Source organism: Oryctolagus cuniculus, chromosome 7, assembly GCF_964237555.1.
Source record: "Oryctolagus cuniculus chromosome 7, mOryCun1.1, whole genome shotgun sequence".
NCBI lineage: Eukaryota > Metazoa > Chordata > Mammalia > Lagomorpha > Leporidae > Oryctolagus > Oryctolagus cuniculus.
This window is the reverse complement of record NC_091438.1, coordinates 45834402-45855242: the sequence shown is the minus strand read 5'-3', so window position 1 is coordinate 45855242 and position 20841 is coordinate 45834402. Positions and strand designations below refer to the sequence as shown.

At 54.7% G+C, this 20841-nt stretch overlaps 2 protein-coding genes across 21 annotated transcripts in view; one reads left to right on the top strand and one right to left on the bottom strand.

Annotated features, from left to right (window-relative positions):
- The window catches only part of LOC103350055 (uncharacterized), a 328422-nt gene that overhangs the window by 127458 nt on the left and 180123 nt on the right, over positions 1–20841 (top strand). The window lies entirely within an intron of this gene.
- Positions 684–18918, bottom strand: FLG (filaggrin). Its single transcript, XM_008264430.4, has 3 exons — positions 18869–18918; positions 13694–13852; positions 684–13153 (listed from the first exon to the last, which is right to left on the bottom strand). Exons 2-3 carry the CDS (start codon positions 13829–13831, stop codon positions 1199–1201), a joined length of 12093 nt encoding a protein of 4030 aa, XP_008262652.3. The 5' UTR covers positions 13832–13852; positions 18869–18918; the 3' UTR covers positions 684–1198.

The following is a 20841-nucleotide window of genomic DNA, read 5'->3' as shown; positions in this document are numbered from 1 at the left end:
CCATTAATTTGAGAGTTTAGAGACTTGAAATCTAATTGCAGTTTTGGAATGGACTGTGTGATAAACTTATCTGAAAATGAAAACACTGGCCTTCCAATCTAATCTGATGGGAAGGAAAATTTGGGTATGATTCTCACAGAGGAGTGTTGCTTTTAATCATAGAACCATGCTGATACTTTTACTGTTCGCCCAACCACCCCCAAGCCCCCTTCATACACTTGGCTGAATCATAAAGGTACATGTGATTTCCTTTCTGGACACTCTGACATTTTCATTAAGGCTTTTCCTCTGACAGGGGATTTCACATAGCTTCCCTATTCCCTTATTCTTCACTGGAAGGCATTTCCTCATGTCTTTGGTGGAAGGAACTATGATTAGTAATTTCTGTTTCCTGATCTTGGTTTTACAAGCTAATAGCTGCTTAGGTTGACATTTTTTATATCAATGATGGTGATATTCATGATTGAGCAAAGACCTTTTACTTCTTAAAGGTGCCTATGAGGGAAAATGATTGTGTTGGAGAAAAATATAGGATTTGGCTAATTTTTCTCATTTATGATTTAAATGGCATAAACTGCAATGTAATCATATATCTTTCCAGTGATATGGGAAAAAGATTGAATTCTGGCCATGGAGAAGTAAGTCTTTTGGGTTTCTGAGAAATAAGTATAGACAAGACCAACTATGTTATATGATAGCTTTATTTTAAATTTTTCATTCAGTATATTTTTGAATGAGTATTCCCAAAGTGATTTTAATGAATTCAGAATAATACAAAGTTTTAATGCAAAGATAAAAGAGGCAGATATCTTGAGGCCTAATGTTAATATAGCAGATTTGGCTTACAGAAGAGTGATCTTATCTTTTTGGCTCCAATAACATTTTTAGCAAAAGTAGAACTAAAATTTAATATCAGAATGAAAAACACTATTATGAACCCTAATCTCTACCAGTGCACTTTCCCAAATTTAGCTGTTAATAGCATTGATTTCCATTTAATGTTTCCAGAATAAACTTAAAAAATCACAGGAGAATAAAAAGAAACTTGCACCAAAGAAATGAAAGTATAATAATATGTTAAAGAAAATAAAGAAAAAGATAACCTCCCAAACAGAATTATGAAAAAGTATATAGATTCAAAGCTGTGTTCTTGATTTGTTCTGCTACTCTTTGGATTAATTAGTTTTCCATTACTTTCTCACTCATAGTAATAGTATCTTTGTGACCGCCCAAATCCTAACTGTTTTGGTATATTACTAGAAAGACTATATATTCCCGAGTGCCTATTACTGCTGATATTATTGTATCTCCCATAATCTCCTCCATATCCACATGCTATTCTGCGCTCATGTCTACTAATGATTCCTTCAGGTCTGGCATTCTGAAGGACATTTCCACGTGGAGAATGTCCAAACCATGACTGCCCATACTCATAATCTGCACTCCCATAGCTTCCATGTCTCCAACCAACACCTGATCCATAAAGCGCCCTTTCAGAAATCACAGAATGTGAATTGTTAGCACCATAACTATGATGATTTCTAGACGTCTGGACATCAGAGGAATATGTAGATTCATCAGAAACAGAAGAAGGATCATGTTCATTAAGAGGAGTAGAATAAGATTCAGATCCCGTATGATTACCTATTTCATTTTGAAAAGACACAGAACTGTCTCCTGAGTGACCGTGGGCAGGTGCACGCTGGCCCCCAGCCTGTCTCTCTGAGTCCTCCGAGTGGCCTTCGCTCTCGCTGTCCTGGCTGACACTGGACCCCCGGCGTCTGCTTGTCGCGGGTCCAGCGGCCGCGTGTCCCTGCTGCGGAGACTGTGCGTGTCTGGAACTGTCTGTGCCGGTGGCAGTCTGTTGGCGCCGAGAGCCTGACTGCCTAGGGCCATCTGCTGCTTGCCCGTGGCCGGATCGTGGTGTGCTCTCTCCCCGGGCTCCTGACCGCCCGTGGGCCGAGTCGGACCGTCCCTGGGGGGCTGTCTGGCGGTGCTGGGACCCAGAGCGCCCGGAGGTGTCTTCGGCTTGCTCGTGGCGCGATCCCTGCCTCCCTCCGCTGCTGGATGCTGACTGTCCCCTGGAGCTGGCGTGATCGCCGTGGGGCGCAGCGTGCCTAGAGCTGTCCTGAGCCTGCTCGTGGCGGGAGCCCTGTCTTCCTCTGCTGCCGGACCCGGAGCGTCCCTGGGAGGTCTCGTGCCGTCCACCAGTGGAGTCCTGACGCTCACGCTCGCGAGGCGCCCCGTGTCGGGGGCCGTCCCATTCCTGCTCGCGGCCGGACTGCTGTGTGGCTCTAGTACCGGATCGGGGCTGCCCGTGGGCCGCCTCGGACTGCTCGTGCTGGGAGAGCTGGTAGAGGTGAGGGCGTGAGTGTCCAGACTGTTCTCCCGAGCGGCGGCCGGAGGGTCTCTGTTGGTCCCGCTGGGTGTCAGCGGAGCGGCCGTGTTCTGACGCCGACTCGCTTTCGGAGTCCACTGACTGCCCTTCGCTATCGCTGGCCTGGCTGACGCTGGACCCCCGGCGTCTGCTTGTCGCGGGTCCAGCGGCCGCGTGTCCCTGCTGCGGAGACTGTGCGTGTCTGGAACTGTCTGTGCCGGTGGCAGTCTGTTGGCGCCGAGAGCCTGACTGCCTAGGGCCATCTGCTGTTTGCCCGTGGCCGGATCGTGGTGTGCTCTCTCCCCGGGCTCCTGACCGCCCGTGGGCCGAGTCGGACCGTCCCTGGGGGGCTGTCTGGCGGTGCTGGGACCCAGAGCGCCCGGAGGTGTCTTCGGCTTGCTCGTGGCGCGATCCCTGCCTCCCTCCGCTGCTGGATGCTGACTGTCCCCTGGAGCTGGCGTGATCGCCGTGGGGCGCAGCGTGCCTAGAGCTGTCCTGAGCCTGCTCGTGGCGGGAGCCCTGTCTTCCTCTGCTGCTGGACCCGGAGCGTCCCTGGGAGGTCTCGTGCCGTCCACCAGTGGAGTCCTGACGCTCACGCTCGCGAGGCGCCCCGTGTCGGGGGCCGTCCCGTTCCTGCTCGCGGCCGGACTGCTGTGTGGCTCTAGTACCGGATCGGGGCTGCCCGTGGGCCGCCTCGGACTGCTCGTGCTGGGAGAGCTGGTAGAGGTGAGGGCGTGAGTGTCCAGACTGTTCTCCCGAGCGGCGGCCGGAGGGTCTCTGTTGGTCCCGCTGGGTGTCAGCGGAGCGGCCGTGTTCTGACGCCGACTCGCTTTCGGAGTCCACTGACTGCCCTTCGCTATCGCTGGCCTGGCTGACGCTGGAGTGGCGGTGTCCGTGGCCGCCGGACGCCCGGGAGGACTGTCCGTGGCCGGTGCCTGAGTGCGTGGAGCTGTCTGCCGACTGTGCGTGCCGGGCCCCTTGCCCCCCTTGCCTCTCGCTCCTGCTGGATGCCGATTGCCCTTGGGCGGCGTCAGCCTGCCTGTGTCTGGAGGTCTGTCCCTGCTGCTCCCCCGCGTGCCTGGAGCTGTCTGCGGTCTGTCCGCGGGGCGGTGCCTGTTGTTCCCGTGCGTGGGACCCGGACCTGCCCTGGGTGCGTGTGGCCTGTCTGCCCGAGTGCTCGGCGTGGGCCTCGCTGTCGCTGGCCTGACCGGGACTGGGTCCCCGCTGTGTGCGTCTCCCCGAGGGGGATCGTGCGGGTGCGGCGTCAGAGTGTCCGGCGCTGTCCGGTGACTGCTCGTGCCTCCTGCTCCTCCTGCTGCTTGGGCTGGACTCTGCCTGGGAGGTTTCGGCCTGCGTGTGCTGGGAGCCCGATTGTCTGGGGCTGTCTAGAGACTGTCCGTGGCTCTCTCCGTGTCTTCCCGTGCTTCCGGCTGCTGAGGGTCCCTGGGCGGACTCGGCGTGTTCGCCCCTGGTGCGTTCCCGTTGCTGAGACCTGGAGTGGCCAGAGCTGTCCCTTGAGACACCGTGGGCGGGTGCACGCTGGCCCCCGGCCTGTCTCTCTGAGTCCTCCGAGTGGCCTTCGCTCTCGCTGTCCTGGCTGACACTGGACCCCCGGCGTCTGCTTGTCGCGGGTCCAGCGGCCGCGTGTCCCTGCTGCGGAGACTGTGCGTGTCTGGAACTGTCTGTGCCGGTGGCAGTCTGTTGGCGCCGAGAGCCTGACTGCCTAGGGCCATCTGCTGCTTGCCCGTGGCCGGATCGTGGTGTGCTCTCTCCCCGGGCTCCTGACCGCCCGTGGGCCGAGTCGGACCGTCCCTGGGGGGCTGTCTGGCGGTGCTGGGACCCAGAGCGCCCGGAGGTGTCTTCGGCTTGCTCGTGGCGCGATCCCTGCCTCCCTCCGCTGCTGGATGCTGACTGTCCCCTGGAGCTGGCGTGATCGCCGTGGGGCGCAGCGTGCCTAGAGCTGTCCTGAGCCTGCTCGTGGCGGGAGCCCTGTCTTCCTCTGCTGCCGGACCCGGAGCGTCCCTGGGAGGTCTCGTGCCGTCCACCAGTGGAGTCCTGACGCTCACGCTCGCGAGGCGCCCCGTGTCGGGGGCCGTCCCGTTCCTGCTCGCGGCCGGACTGCTGTGTGGCTCTAGTACCGGATCGGGGCTGCCCGTGGGCCGCCTCGGACTGCTCGTGCTGGGAGAGCTGGTAGAGGTGAGCGCGTGAGTGTCCAGACTGTTCTCCCGAGCGGCGGCCGGAGGGTCTCTGTTGGTCCCGCTGGGAGTCAGCGGAGCGGCCGTGTTCTGACGCCGACTCGCTTTCGGAGTCCACTGACTGCCCTTCGCTATCGCTGGCCTGGCTGACGCTGGAGTGGCGGTGTCCGTGGCCGCCGGACGCCCGGGAGGACTGTCCGTGGCCGGTGCCTGAGTGCGTGGAGCTGTCTGCCGACTGTGCGTGCCGGGCCCCTTGCCCCCCTTGCCTCTCGCTCCTGCTGGATGCCGAGTGCCCTTGGGCGGCGTCAGCCTGCCTGTGTCTGGAGGTCTGTCCCTGCTGCTCCCCCGCGTGCCTGGAGCTGTCTGCGGTCTGTCCGCGGGGCGGTGCCTGTTGTTCCCGTGCGTGGGACCCGGACCTGCCCTGGGTGCGTGTGGCCTGTCTGCCCGAGTGCTCGGCGTGGGCCTCGCTGTCGCTGGCCTGACCGGGACTGGGTCCCCGCTGTGTGCGTCTCCCCGAGGGGGATCGTGCGGGTGCGGCGTCAGAGTGTCCGGCGCTGTCCGGTGACTGCTCGTGCCTCCTGCTCCTCCTGCTGCTTGGGCTGGACTCTGCCTGGGAGGTTTCGGCCTGCGTGTGCTGGGAGCCCGATTGTCTGGGGCTGTCTAGAGACTGTCCGTGGCTCTCTCCGTGTCTTCCCGTGCTTCCGGCTGCTGAGGGTCCCTGGGCGGACTCGGCGTGTTCGCCCCTGGTGCGTTCCCGTTGCTGAGACCTGGAGTGGCCAGAGCTGTCCCTTGAGACACCGTGGGCGGGTGCACGCTGGCCCCCGGCCTGTCTCTCTGAGTCCTCCGAGTGGCCTTCGCTCTCGCTGTCCTGGCTGACACTGGACCCCCGGCGTCTGCTTGTCGCGGGTCCAGCGGCCGCGTGTCCCTGCTGCGGAGACTGTGCGTGTCTGGAACTGTCTGTGCCGGTGGCAGTCTGTTGGCGCCGAGAGCCTGACTGCCTAGGGCCATCTGCTGCTTGCCCGTGGCCGGATCGTGGTGTGCTCTCTCCCCGGGCTCCTGACCGCCCGTGGGCCGAGTCGGACCGTCCCTGGGGGGCTGTCTGGCGGTGCTGGGACCCAGAGCGCCCGGAGGTGTCTTCGGCTTGCTCGTGGCGCGATCCCTGCCTCCCTCCGCTGCTGGATGCTGACTGTCCCCTGGAGCTGGCGTGATCGCCGTGGGGCGCAGCGTGCCTAGAGCTGTCCTGAGCCTGCTCGTGGCGGGAGCCCTGTCTTCCTCTGCTGCCGGACCCGGAGCGTCCCTGGGAGGTCTCATGCCGTCCACCAGTGGAGTCCTGACGCTCACGCTCGCGAGGCGCCCCGTGTCGGGAGCCGTCCCGTTCCTGCTCGCGGCCGGACTGCTGTGTGGCTCTAGTACCGGATCGGGGCTGCCCGTGGGCCGCCTCGGACTGCTCGTGCTGGGAGAGCTGGTAGAGGTGAGGGCGTGAGTGTCCAGACTGTTCTCCCGAGCGGCGGCCGGAGGGTCTCTGTTGGTCCCGCTGGGTGTCAGCGGAGCGGCCGTGTTCTGACGCCGACTCGCTTTCGGAGTCCACTGACTGCCCTTCGCTATCGCTGGCCTGGCTGACGCTGGACCCCCGGCGTCTGCTTGTCGCGGGTCCAGCGGCCGCGTGTCCCTGCTGCGGAGACTGTGCGTGTCTGGAACTGTCTGTGCCGGTGGCAGTCTGTTGGCGCCGAGAGCCTGACTGCCTAGGGCCATCTGCTGTTTGCCCGTGGCCGGATCGTGGTGTGCTCTCTCCCCGGGCTCCTGACCGCCCGTGGGCCGAGTCGGACCGTCCCTGGGGGGCTGTCTGGCGGTGCTGGGACCCAGAGCGCCCGGAGGTGTCTTCGGCTTGCTCGTGGCGCGATTCCTGCCTCCCTCCGCTGCTGGATGCTGACTGTCCCCTGGAGCTGGCGTGATCGCCGTGGGGCGCAGCGTGCCTAGAGCTGTCCTGAGCCTGCTCGTGGCGGGAGCCCTGTCTTCCTCTGCTGCTGGACCCGGAGCGTCCCTGGGAGGTCTCGTGCCGTCCACCAGTGGAGTCCTGACGCTCACGCTCGCGAGGCGCCCCGTGTCGGGGGCTGTCCCGTTCCTGCTCGCGGCCGGACTGCTGTGTGGCTCTAGTACCGGATCGGGGCTGCCCGTGGGCCGCCTCGGACTGCTCGTGCTGGGAGAGCTGGTAGAGGTGAGGGCGTGAGTGTCCAGACTGTTCTCCCGAGCGGCGGCCGGAGGGTCTCTGTTGGTCCCGCTGGGAGTCAGCGGAGCGGCCGTGTTCTGACGCCGACTCGCTTTCGGAGTCCACTGACTGCCCTTCGCTATCGCTGGCCTGGCTGACGCTGGAGTGGCGGTGTCCGTGGCCGCCGGACGCCTGGGAGGACTGTCCGTGGCTGGTGCCTGAGTGCGTGGAGCTGTCTGCCGACTGTGCGTGCCGGGCCCCTTGCCCCCCTTGCCTCTCGCTCCTGCTGGATGCCGAGTGCCCTTGGGCGGCGTCAGCCTGCCTGTGTCTGGAGGTCTGTCCCTGCTGCTCCCCCGCGTGCCTGGAGCTGTCTGCGGTCTGTCCGCGGGGCGGTGCCTGTTGTTCCCGTGCGTGGGACCCGGACCTGCCCTGGGTGCGTGTGGCCTGTCTGCCCGAGTGCTCGGCGTGGGCCTCGCTGTCGCTGGCCTGACCGGGACTGGGTCCCCGCTGTGTGCGTCTCCCCGAGGGGGATCGTGCGGGTGCGGCGTCAGAGTGTCCGGCGCTGTCCGGTGACTGCTCGTGCCTCCTGCTCCTCCTGCTGCTTGGTCCGGACTCTGCCTGGGAGGTTTCGGCCTGCGTGTGCTGGGAGCCCGATTGTCTGGGGCTGTCTAGAGACTGTCCGTGGCTCTCTCCGTGTCTTCCCGTGCTTCCGGCTGCTGAGGGTCCCTGGGCGGACTCGGCGTGTTCGCCCCTGGTGCGTTCCCGTTGCTGAGACCTGGAGTGGCCAGAGCTGTCCCTTGAGACACCGTGGGCGGGTGCACGCTGGCCCCCGGCCTGTCTCTCTGAGTCCTCCGAGTGGCCTTCGCTCTCGCTGTCCTGGCTGACACTGGACCCCCGGCGTCTGCTTGTCGCGGGTCCAGCGGCCGCGTGTCCCTGCTGCGGAGACTGTGCGTGTCTGGAACTGTCTGTGCCGGTGGCAGTCTGTTGGCGCCGAGAGCCTGACTGCCTAGGGCCATCTGCTGCTTGCCCGTGGCCGGATCGTGGTGTGCTCTCTCCCCGGGCTCCTGACCGCCCGTGGGCCGAGTCGGACCGTCCCTGGGGGGCTGTCTGGCGGTGCTGGGACCCAGAGCGCCCGGAGGTGTCTTCGGCTTGCTCGTGGCGCGATCCCTGCCTCCCTCCGCTGCTGGATGCTGACTGTCCCCTGGAGCTGGCGTGATCGCCGTGGGGCGCAGCGTGCCTAGAGCTGTCCTGAGCCTGCTCGTGGCGGGAGCCCTGTCTTCCTCTGCTGCCGGACCCGGAGCGTCCCTGGGAGGTCTCGTGCCGTCCACCAGTGGAGTCCTGACGCTCACGCTCGCGAGGCGCCCCGTGTCGGGGGCCGTCCCGTTCCTGCTCGCGGCCGGACTGCTGTGTGGCTCTAGTACCGGATCGGGGCTGCCCGTGGGCCGCCTCGGACTGCTCGTGCTGGGAGAGCTGGTAGAGGTGAGCGCGTGAGTGTCCAGACTGTTCTCCCGAGCGGCGGCCGGAGGGTCTCTGTTGGTCCCGCTGGGAGTCAGCGGAGCGGCCGTGTTCTGACGCCGACTCGCTTTCGGAGTCCACTGACTGCCCTTCGCTATCGCTGGCCTGGCTGACGCTGGAGTGGCGGTGTCCGTGGCCGCCGGACGCCCGGGAGGACTGTCCGTGGCCGGTGCCTGAGTGCGTGGAGCTGTCTGCCGACTGTGCGTGCCGGGCCCCTTGCCCCCCTTGCCTCTCGCTCCTGCTGGATGCCGAGTGCCCTTGGGCGGCGTCAGCCTGCCTGTGTCTGGAGGTCTGTCCCTGCTGCTCCCCCGCGTGCCTGGAGCTGTCTGCGGTCTGTCCGCGGGGCGGTGCCTGTTGTTCCCGTGCGTGGGACCCGGACCTGCCCTGGGTGCGTGTGGCCTGTCTGCCCGAGTGCTCGGCGTGGGCCTCGCTGTCGCTGGCCTGACCGGGACTGGGTCCCCGCTGTGTGCGTCTCCCCGAGGGGGATCGTGCGGGTGCGGCGTCAGAGTGTCCGGCGCTGTCCGGTGACTGCTCGTGCCTCCTGCTCCTCCTGCTGCTTGGGCTGGACTCTGCCTGGGAGGTTTCGGCCTGCGTGTGCTGGGAGCCCGATTGTCTGGGGCTGTCTAGAGACTGTCCGTGGCTCTCTCCGTGTCTTCCCGTGCTTCCGGCTGCTGAGGGTCCCTGGGCGGACTCGGCGTGTTCGCCCCTGGTGCGTTCCCGTTGCTGAGACCTGGAGTGGCCAGAGCTGTCCCTTGAGACACCGTGGGCGGGTGCACGCTGGCCCCCGGCCTGTCTCTCTGAGTCCTCTGAGTGGCCTTCGCTCTCGCTGTCCTGGCTGACACTGGACCCCCGGCGTCTGCTTGTCGCGGGTCCAGCGGCCGCGTGTCCCTGCTGCGGAGACTGTGCGTGTCTGGAACTGTCTGTGCCGGTGGCAGTCTGTTGGCGCCGAGAGCCTGACTGCCTAGGGCCATCTGCTGCTTGCCCGTGGCCGGATCGTGGTGTGCTCTCTCCCCGGGCTCCTGACCGCCCGTGGGCCGAGTCGGACCGTCCCTGGGGGGCTGTCTGGCGGTGCTGGGACCCAGAGCGCCCGGAGGTGTCTTCGGCTTGCTCGTGGCGCGATCCCTGCCTCCCTCCGCTGCTGGATGCTGACTGTCCCCTGGAGCTGGCGTGATCGCCGTGGGGCGCAGCGTGCCTAGAGCTGTCCTGAGCCTGCTCGTGGCGGGAGCCCTGTCTTCCTCTGCTGCCGGACCCGGAGCGTCCCTGGGAGGTCTCGTGCCGTCCACCAGTGGAGTCCTGACGCTCACGCTCGCGAGGCGCCCCGTGTCGGGGGCCGTCCCGTTCCTGCTCGCGGCCGGACTGCTGTGTGGCTCTAGTACCGGATCGGGGCTGCCCGTGGGCCGCCTCGGACTGCTCGTGCTGGGAGAGCTGGTAGAGGTGAGGGCGTGAGTGTCCAGACTGTTCTCCCGAGCGGCGGCCGGAGGGTCTCTGTTGGTCCCGCTGGGTGTCAGCGGAGCGGCCGTGTTCTGACGCCGACTCGCTTTCGGAGTCCACTGACTGCCCTTCGCTATCGCTGGCCTGGCTGACGCTGGAGTGGCGGTGTCCGTGGCCGCCGGACGCCCGGGAGGACTGTCCGTGGCCGGTGCCTGAGTGCGTGGAGCTGTCTGCCGACTGTGCGTGCCGGGCCCCTTGCCCCCCTTGCCTCTCGCTCCTGCTGGATGCCGAGTGCCCTTGGGCGGCGTCAGCCTGCCTGTGTCTGGAGGTCTGTCCCTGCTGCTCCCCCGCGTGCCTGGAGCTGTCTGCGGTCTGTCCGCGGGGCGGTGCCTGTTGTTCCCGTGCGTGGGACCCGGACCTGCCCTGGGTGCGTGTGGCCTGTCTGCCCGAGTGCTCGGCGTGGGCCTCGCTGTCGCTGGCCTGACCGGGACTGGGTCCCCGCTGTGTGCGTCTCCCCGAGGGGGATCGTGCGGGTGCGGCGTCAGAGTGTCCGGCGCTGTCCGGTGACTGCTCGTGCCTCCTGCTCCTCCTGCTGCTTGGGCTGGACTCTGCCTGGGAGGTTTCGGCCTGCGTGTGCTGGGAGCCCGATTGTCTGGGGCTGTCTAGAGACTGTCCGTGGCTCTCTCCGTGTCTTCCCGTGCTTCCGGCTGCTGAGGGTCCCTGGGCGGACTCGGCGTGTTCGCCCCTGGTGCGTTCCCGTTGCTGAGACCTGGAGTGGCCAGAGCTGTCCCTTGAGACACCGTGGGCGGGTGCACGCTGGCCCCCGGCCTGTCTCTCTGAGTCCTCCGAGTGGCCTTCGCTCTCGCTGTCCTGGCTGACACTGGACCCCCGGCGTCTGCTTGTCGCGGGTCCAGCGGCCGCGTGTCCCTGCTGCGGAGACTGTGCGTGTCTGGAACTGTCTGTGCCGGTGGCAGTCTGTTGGCGCCGAGAGCCTGACTGCCTAGGGCCATCTGCTGCTTGCCCGTGGCCGGATCGTGGTGTGCTCTCTCCCCGGGCTCCTGACCGCCCGTGGGCCGAGTCGGACCGTCCCTGGGGGGCTGTCTGGCGGTGCTGGGACCCAGAGCGCCCGGAGGTGTCTTCGGCTTGCTCGTGGCGCGATCCCTGCCTCCCTCCGCTGCTGGATGCTGACTGTCCCCTGGAGCTGGCGTGATCGCCGTGGGGCGCAGCGTGCCTAGAGCTGTCCTGAGCCTGCTCGTGGCGGGAGCCCTGTCTTCCTCTGCTGCCGGACCCGGAGCGTCCCTGGGAGGTCTCGTGCCGTCCACCAGTGGAGTCCTGACGCTCACGCTCGCGAGGCGCCCCGTGTCGGGGGCCGTCCCGTTCCTGCTCGCGGCCGGACTGCTGTGTGGCTCTAGTACCAGATCGGGGCTGCCCGTGGGCCGCCTCGGACTGCTCGTGCTGGGAGAGCTGGTAGAGGTGAGGGCGTGAGTGTCCAGACTGTTCTCCCGAGCGGCGGCCGGAGGGTCTCTGTTGGTCCCGCTGGGTGTCAGCGGAGCGGCCGTGTTCTGACGACGACTCGCTTTCGGAGTCCACTGACTGCCCTTCGCTATCGCTGGCCTGGCTGACGCTGGACCCCCGGCGTCTGCTTGTCGCGGGTCCAGCGGCCGCGTGTCCCTGCTGCGGAGACTGTGCGTGTCTGGAACTGTCTGTGCCGGTGGCAGTCTGTTGGCGCCGAGAGCCTGACTGCCTAGGGCCATCTGCTGCTTGCCCGTGGCCGGATCGTGGTGTGCTCTCTCCCCGGGCTCCTGACCGCCCGTGGGCCGAGTCGGACCGTCCCTGGGGGGCTGTCTGGCGGTGCTGGGACCCAGAGCGCCCGGAGGTGTCTTCGGCTTGCTCGTGGCGAGATCCCTGCCTCCCTCCGCTGCTGGATGCTGACTGTCCCCTGGAGCTGGCGTGATCGCCGTGGGGCGCAGCGTGCCTAGAGCTGTCCTGAGCCTGCTCGTGGCGGGAGCCCTGTCTTCCTCTGCTGCCGGACCCGGAGCGTCCCTGGGAGGTCTCGTGCCGTCCACCAGTGGAGTCCTGACGCTCACGCTCGCGAGGCGCCCCGTGTCGGGGGCCGTCCCGTTCCTGCTCGCGGCCGGACTGCTGTGTGGCTCTAGTACCGGATCGGGGCTGCCCGTGGGCCGCCTCGGACTGCTCGTGCTGGGAGAGCTGGTAGAGGTGAGGGCGTGAGTGTCCAGACTGTTCTCCCGAGCGGCGGCCGGAGGGTCTCTGTTGGTCCCGCTGGGTGTCAGCGGAGCGGCCGTGTTCTGACGCCGACTCGCTTTCGGAGTCCACTGACTGCCCTTCGCTATCGCTGGCCTGGCTGACGCTGGAGTGGCGGTGTCCGTGGCCGCCGGACGCCCGGGAGGACTGTCCGTGGCCGGTGCCTGAGTGCGTGGAGCTGTCTGCCGACTGTGCGTGCCGGGCCCCTTGCCCCCCTTGCCTCTCGCTCCTGCTGGATGCCGAGTGCCCTTGGGCGGCGTCAGCCTGCCTGTGTCTGGAGGTCTGTCCCTGCTGCTCCCCCGCGTGCCTGGAGCTGTCTGCGGTCTGTCCGCGGGGCGGTGCCTGTTGTTCCCGTGCGTGGGACCCGGACCTGCCCTGGGTGCGTGTGGCCTGTCTGCCCGAGTGCTCGGCGTGGGCCTCGCTGTCGCTGGCCTGACCGGGACTGGGTCCCCGCTGTGTGCGTCTCCCCGAGGGGGATCCTGCTGGTGTAGTGTCTTGCTCTCCCGTGCTGTCCCGTGAGTGGACATTTCTTCTTTGTTGTGTTCTTCTCGTTCCTGATGTTTGTGTGCTTGATTCTTCATCATCTTCTAGTCTGTAGTGTGAATCTCCAGCTTGTGGACTGTCCCAAGTTGCATACATCTGTTTTCTGTTTCCATAACAAATTTCATCTCCCTCTGTTTCTCTTGTTCTCTTGGGGCTAGTGTTTGTCTTATGTTTCTTTTCACTCATTTTTCGCGAAGCAGATCTCCTTTTCTGCTTTCCTGTTGAATCGTGACGTTTTCTTCTGTATCCTTCCGTTTCTGATTGCAGAGTTTTTTCATCTCTGTCCTCTTGTCCCCTTGAGGTGGACCCATGTCTCTTTTTCCCTCTTTCTGTTGAGGTGTTATGTCTTGACCTATTCTTACTTCCATCATGTCTTCTTGAATCCCTGAATGTTCTCTTCGGTTCCTCTTCTTCTTCTGTGTCATGTTCTTTTTGTTTGTGTTGGTGGCTATGCCTTTTGTGCTTTCGCTCTGATGTTTGGAAGTTTTGTCTCGTGGTAGACTGATAATATGCTTGTGCCAACTTGAACACCATCAGTAAATACTCCGTAAAGTCTATTTTTTCATTGTGGTCTAAATCCAGGATTTCCATGAATACATCAGCAGTATCTGGGTCATCTGGGTTCTATACAGTGGGAAATCACAGTTGGAGATTAGATCAAACCAATCACCGATTTAGACCAATATTGAAACTTGTGCACTTTTGGTACCAAAAGGAATCAAGTTTTAGATTTTTTTATTTGATTCTTTTAGCTCATTCTCACCAAATACCATTTTATATTGTTTATTCTCTTGTATCCTTTTTGTTTTTCTTTTTTTAATACATACATTTACTTAAAAATCAAAATTTATATATTCTGTAGTTTAGTTGTCTTTTAAATATATTCTCCTTTCAATTTTGCTGCAGGGAAGAATAGTATAAAAAACTATTCACCTGGGAATCCTTTATTTGTCATTAAATATTGATTCTTACTGTCTGCCTTATATAGTACATATACGGATATGTAAGGATGAACTCACAGTTCTACCTGTCTTAAAGTAAGACCAACTGAGTTTCTATTCCATAAGAAGTAATTCCAGAATGTTCAGAGTTGTCCTTTGTTAGATAGATTATTGACAAAGAAATGAAACTCTCTGTGCTTTAGTTCTGTCAGATAGGTCTTACCTTTAGGATTGCATGAAACTCTCTTTCCAGAAGTTCCTTCAGCTCTTTTTTGCTTAGTGTGTCAGTGTCTTTATCTTTTTGTGAATATTGATGGAAAAGTTCAGTGATGGCAATGATGTTTTCAAAGAGAGTAGACATCTTTTGGCGATATATGTGAACCTAGCAAGAAGAAATATAAGTTAAGTTTTCTTGTAATTTTTTATTGCTTTAGATAATATTATTATAACAATTTCCCACAGTTTAAACCTACATCCCCCCCTAAGTAGTTCATCTTTGAGAATGGATGACAGCCATGAAAAACTTCTCTTTACCACGTATATAGTAAAAATCAGTACAGAATTTAATTGATGTAGTAAAATTGGCTGTTTCTTGTCCTTAAGTCCATTTATAGCAGGATTTAGGTTGTCTTACAGACTTTAGTGTATGTAAATAATCAGAAGGCTGATTTGGTCTCCTTGCTCAACACAAGTTTATTAAGCACTAGACAGATGCAGGAAATTTTGCCCCTCTGAATGTGCTGAAAATCAGTTCCCAAGAAACTAAATTTATAAATGACTACTTTGCTGTGACAATTATTTGAAAGCCAGTTTGCCAAATGGTAAAATGCTGAGTGATCCTTCACATAATTTTTTTTAAATTTCATGATATTTGTATTATTTTTAATTGGATAGTATTGTTTTAATAGGTTCTTAATTTTTTTAAAAGATTTGTTTTATTTATTTGAAAGACAGAGTTACAGAGAGAGGTAGAGACAGAGAGAGAGGTCTTCCATCCACTGGTTCACTCCTTAATTGGCCAGGAGCTTCGTCCAGGTCTCCTGTATGGGTGCAGGGGCCCAAGGACTTGGGCCATCTTCCACTGCTATCGCAGGCCATAGCAGAGACCTGGATTGGAAGAGGAGCAGCTGGGACTTGAACTGGCGCCCATGTGGGATGCCAGTGCTTCAGGCCAGGGCTTTAACCTGCTGCGCCACAGCACTGGCCCTGGTTCTTAATATTTTTAAAAAGTGTTGTTTTGGGTGAAGACAAAATAGCTTTAATTTTGCCATTTAAGAAATATTCTGATTTATCTTATTGGTAATCGTATCAATACATTTAAGTAAGCGTTTATTGTAAAAAAAAAAAAAAAAAAAGGATTGTAATGACCACTATAGGACTTAAAATGCCCAGTGAAACTAAAATACTCTAGGAAAAAATAATGTGAAAATATGACTATAATAGAACTAAAGCACTAAGGATTTTGATTATTTGGTAAAAGGGAACAGGAATTTAAATATATATTTCTCACTAAATATTTTGATGTTTATAGGTATCCCTAAAATAATAGAATTATATTTCTGCAGTTTTAGATTGGAAAAGGGACAATTTGAAAAATCCCCAATTAATTCAGTAGAAACCAGGGAAGAAGAAAGTAAAGAAGCATAGAAAAGGCAAGGTGAACAGAAAGAATAAAATAAATTAGAATTACATAGACTTTTATCATTAATTAAATTAGTAGAATTATATAGAATTTTATCACTAATTAAAATGTGAAGTGGACCAGACCTTGCTAAATTTTAAGATAGATTGATTTAAAAGCAATATACTTCTTACCAAAATCACACATAAAATTAAAAATTTTTTCAGTCTTATTTACCATATTATAGTTCCTGAACTTATCTTTAATTATGTCAGGTCTAAAATCTCTATCTAGAAGATCTCATTTTCTTATCTTCTTTTTGTTCCCTAACTTCAATAATTTTTGACCTCTCTATTTACTGCTTTATGTACTTTCTTCCCTTTTTACCTTGCTTAGACATTATGGTTGATCTCTTTCATTGCTTCCTGGGTACACCCCTATGCCCTACTCTTTCTTGTACTCACTGGCAAAAGTTCTAGTAGCTTAATTAATTAATTGAATTCCCATATGGGAAAAAAATTTCCAGTGGATTTTACATGCAAGAGATAAAAGAAGATAACATGGGAGAATATCTTTAAGACCCTGAGAAGGGAAATACATCTTCAATAGAACTCAAAATAGAACTCAAAATAGAACTCAAAAAGTACTCATCATGAAGAAAATGATTGTTAAGTTGGGCTTCATTAGAAGTAGGAATGTGTGTTCACTTGCAGATACCAATAAAGAAGAAAAGAGCAAGCCACAGAGTAGGAAGATATATGCCGCATGTTTAACCAATAAAATCTCTGCCCTGGATGTAAAAATAACTCTAATGGATCAATACAAAAAGGCTGACATCCACTAGAAAAATGGGTCTCCACCTCAGAAACTTTACAGAAAAAGATATTCAAATACCCAATAAATATATCAAAGTTTCTCAACTTTGTTAATCACTGAGCAAATTCAAGTTGAAATGACAATTCATCCACTGAAATGAGTAAGAAGATAAAAAGGAAACAGAAACTTGGCAATATGAAATATTGGTGAGGATATGAAAAATCAAATGTGTCAGATTTTGCTGGAGTTAAGCATAAGCTTGCAGAAACACAGAAGGGCCTTTGGTAGTATCTGACATCCAGCTGTTTACTTCTAGAAGCATCCTCAAAGGAAATACATACATACATACATTTTTTTTTTTTTTGACAGGCAGAGTGGACAGTGAGAGAGACAGAGAGAAAGGTCTTCCTTTTGCCGTTGGATCACCCTCCAGTGGCCGCCACGGCCGGCGCGCTGCGGTTGGCGCGCTGCGGCCTGCGCACCGCGCTGATCCTATGGCAGGACAGGAGCCAGGTGCTTCTTCTGGTCTCCCATGGGGTGCAGGACCCAAGCACTTGGGCCATCCTCCACTGCACTCCCTGGCCACGCAGAGAGCTGGCCTGGAAGAGGGGCAACCGGGACAGAATCCGGCGCCCCAACCGGGACTAGAACCCGGTGTGCCGGCCCCACAGGCAGAGGATTAGCCTAGTGAGCCACGGCGCCGGCCCATACATACATTTATATATGCATATAAATACACAGCCAAAAGTCATATATGAACATGTTAATAGCCCTGTTGTTTATAATACCTGCTCAAGTGGAAACAATCCAAATATATCCACAGAAAAATAAATGTTTAATATTTTCATGAAATGACAGAGTCAAAGGTGGGCAATGGATGTAGCATGGACCAGGATGATCACAGTGGAGAGGGAGACAAATTGGATGGATTGGCATGTGTTGTAGGCTGAGTTGATTAAACATGGATGTGAGTCAGTATGGTATAAAGACAGGAATTGTGGATAATTTCTAGTTTTTTACTTTCTCACCAATTCTACTATGTCTCATCAAAACTATCGTGTTTTCCACATAGTAGCCCAGAGTGGTCTTTTAACAACACCCTTTGCCTAATACTCTCAAATGACTGCTCATATGTTTAAAATAATGCCCGAAGGCTATTGTGCCCTCTCTTTACATGATCCACCTCTTTTTAGCTCTCTGGCATCACCATACACCACTATTCCTCTTTTTAAATTTGCTGTAGGCACATTTTATTCTTTGAACCAGATTTATTTCTGCATTAGAATCATGTTATTAAGATCCCAGCTCTTGAGATACCATCTTCAGTTAAAGTTACTATTATCAAATAGATAAAAAAGAACAATTGCTGGTGAGGATGCAGAGGGAGGGGACCTCTTAAACACTCTTGATGGGAATATAGATTAGTACAGCCATTATGGGAAGCAGTATGGAGAAACCTCAAACAAGTAAAGAGAACTATCATGTGATCCAGGAGTCACACTATTGGGTATATATCCAGAGAAAAGGAAATCAGTATGCTGAAGAGATAGGTATCTGCACACCCATGTTTATTTCAGACTTTTCACAATGGCCAAGATACAGAATTAACCCAGGAGTCTGTGAGCAAATGGATAATAAAAATGTGATGCACACACACACAATGGAATATTATTCATCCATGGAAAAGAATGAAATCCTGTCATTTATGGCAATGTAGATGAGCCTGGAAAGTAAAATAAGCCAGACACAGAAAGGCAAACACTGCATGTTGTCATTTTTAAGTGGGAAGCCAATAAGGTGATCTCATAAAAATAAGAGGGAAGAATAGTGGTTACCAGAGAGTCAGAAGAGTAGTGGGTAGAGGGGGATAGAGAGAGGCTGGTTATCAAGTATAAAAATGCAGTTAGATAGGATGAATAAGTTTTACAGCACAGTAGGGTAACTATAGGTCACTATAATTGGTTGAGGAAAGGATTTTGAATGTTCTCACTGCAAAGAAATGATAAATGTTTGAGATGATGCATATACTAAATGCCCTTACCTGATCATTATCCATTGCATACATGTATCAAGATATCACAATCACACTATACCCTGTATATATGTATAATTGTTGTGTGTCAATTGAAAAAAGAGAGGGGGCCAGCACTGTGGCATAGTAGGTAAAGCTGTCGCCTCCAGTGCCAGCATCCCATGTGGCTGCTGGTTCGAGTCCTGGTTGTTCCATTTCTGATCCAGCTCTCCTCTATAGCCTGGGAAAGCAGTAGAAGATGGCCCAACTCCTTGGTCCCCTGCACTCATGTGAGAGACCCAGAAGAAACTCCTGGCTCCTGGCTGCTGGCTTCAGATCTGCACAGCTCTGGCCTTTGTGGCCATTTGGGGAGTGAACCAGCAGATGGAAGACCTCTCTCTGTCTCTTTGCCTCTGCCTCTCTGTAACTCTGCCTTTCAAATAAACAAACAAACAAACAAACAAATAAATACATAAATAAATCTGAAAAAAAAGAAAAAAAGAGATATTTCTAGAGTACTTTTCTGGCCATCCAAATCTAAAGAACACTCTACTGATTTACTCTCTACTTTTCCAACTGTTCTAATTACCATTGGAAACTATCTTATTTATTTGTTATCTACTGAGTGTCTTCCCACTCTAAATTAGCTTCCTAAGAGTAGAGTTATAGTTCACTACTGCAGAATCAAAGCTAAGAGCAGCACTTTGCAAATAGAAGGTTGTTAATCTGGATATGTTGAGTGAATGAATAAACGGAGATACCATAACAATGCAGAGAGTACTGAGTAGCCTCATGGAAATCAATTTATGCCCTTGTTTCATTGCTATATTGAAATAAACTTTTAGTGATAGTGCCACTAAATATGAAGGAAAAAGATAAAACAACCAGAACTCTTTGGTTTTTATCTTGCTTAATATTAAGTAGGCAAAATTAGTTGTATTCTCTCTTACCTTGTTCACCAGAAGAGCAAGTAGAAAGCAGGCTGAAGGAGCTTGCTGGGTACTGAAGTTTGGGTTGATGGCCCTTTTATAGCAGCATGTCCATCCAGGGAGGAGCCACTTCTGTGGGATGGTCTGATTCATTCCTAACCAAACCCAGATCCACCCGCATCTCCACCTCTGTTTCTCCAGCCACATGTGTTTACATCCCTGCTTCCTCACGTACTCGTCTATACTTGTTTTAGCAGGTTCCAAATTGGGGTTTACATAAGCCCAATGGATTGGAGATTTTTATAGAAAAATTCCTTTGGCTAATATAGATCCTTTATGTTTGGGGCCCACACATAATCTTTTTTATATTTATTTTTATTTTTTTGACAGGCAGAGTGGACAGTGAGAGAGAGAGACAGAGAGAAAGGTCTTCCTTTGCCGTTGGTTCACCCTCTAATGGCCACCGTGACTGGCGCGCTGTGGCCGGCGCACCGCGCTGATCCGATGGCAGGACAGGAGCCAGGTGCTTCTCCTGGTCTCCCATGCGGTGCAGGGCCCAAGGACTTGGGCCATCCCCCACTGCACTTCCCTGGCCACGCAGAGAGCTGGCCTGGAGAGGGGCAACCGGGACAGAATCCGGCGCCCCGACCGGGACTAGAACCCGGTGTGCTGGTGCTGCAAGGCGGAGGATTAGCCTAGTGAGCTGCGGCGCCGGCCCCACACATAATCTTTTTGAACTCTCACTTTAACTTGGTAGGTACTTGATAAATATGCTTTCTGATCTTTGTTTCTAGAATGGTGGGACATACATTTATAAGAAACTAAAATTCAGTTTGTGGTGTGAAAAATATCACAAGCCACCTATTTCATGTCCCTTTTTATTGATATATTTTATCTGTTGACTGAGAGAACCTAACCTGAGATGAATCTTGATTTTAGAAATTATGATGAGTGAAAAGAAGACAGGAAAATTTAGTTGTGATTTTTCAAATGAGAGCAAGAATGTGAGCTCTTGAGTAAGAAGTAGTGATCACTAGGGGCATGAGTTTATTAGGGAAGAATCATTCATTTAATTTGACTGTGTTTTCTGGGCTATTTCACTGGGGCATCAGAAGCATGTTTCATATACTCTTCTTATACAAATTTTTTTAAAGATTTATTTTATTTATTTGAAAGAGTTACAGAGAGAGGTAGAGACAGAGAGGTCTTCCATCCGCTGGTTCACTCCCTAGATGGCTGCAATGGCCAGAGCTATGCCCATCTGAAGCCAGGAGCCAAGGAGCTTCTTCTGGGTCTCCCACGCACGGGTGCAGGGGCTTAAGGACTTGGGCCATTTTCTACTGCTTTCCCAGGCCATAGCAGAGAGCTGGATTGGAAGAGGAGCAGCTGGGACTTGAACCAGCGCCCATACGGGATGCCGACACTTCAGGCCAGGGCTTTAACCCACTGCACCACAGCGCCGGCCCCACATACACTCTTCTTAAACTGTGGATGTTCTCATTTATTCCCAAAAAACACACAGGAGGCTCCTATATGGTTTTCTTTTTTGGTATGCATGCCATTAGGTGGAACAGAATGCACTTCCATGTAGGTGTCCTCTAGTTACCTCAGCCCATACTGTCCAAAACCGAATGCATTATTATATTCCTCCCCAAAATGTACCATTCTCTGGAAGTCTACATACTGATTAATGACATCTCCATTCACTGGTTGTCTCTAGCTAACATTTTTAATTCTTCTGTCTCCTTTATCTCTCCTGCTCATGTCATGTCATGTCAGTTCTACCCAGACTTATGTTTCTTATGCAGCCTACTGTCCAGTGACATAATTTTAATTAGACCTCACTATCTTTCAGTTTGGTGTTTGTGAAAACTGTCATAACTAGCCCCTCTTTCTATTTTTAAGCTAATTCATTTTCCAAACTTATCTTGTCACCCCCCTTGCTGATTTCTCCTTGCCTGGAGAATTCCAAATTCCTTTATTCCCTTCCACAA

Bases quoted from the DNA above. Each gene is read 5' to 3' on its own strand.
- FLG (XM_008264430.4), bottom strand. From the start codon at position 13,831: ATGTCTACTCTCTTTGAAAACATCATTGCCATCACTGAACTTTTCCAT. The intron at 13,154-13,693 runs GTAAGACCTATC...CCCACTGTATAG, and splicing joins AGTTTCATGCAATCCTAAAG to AACCCAGATGACCCAGATAC.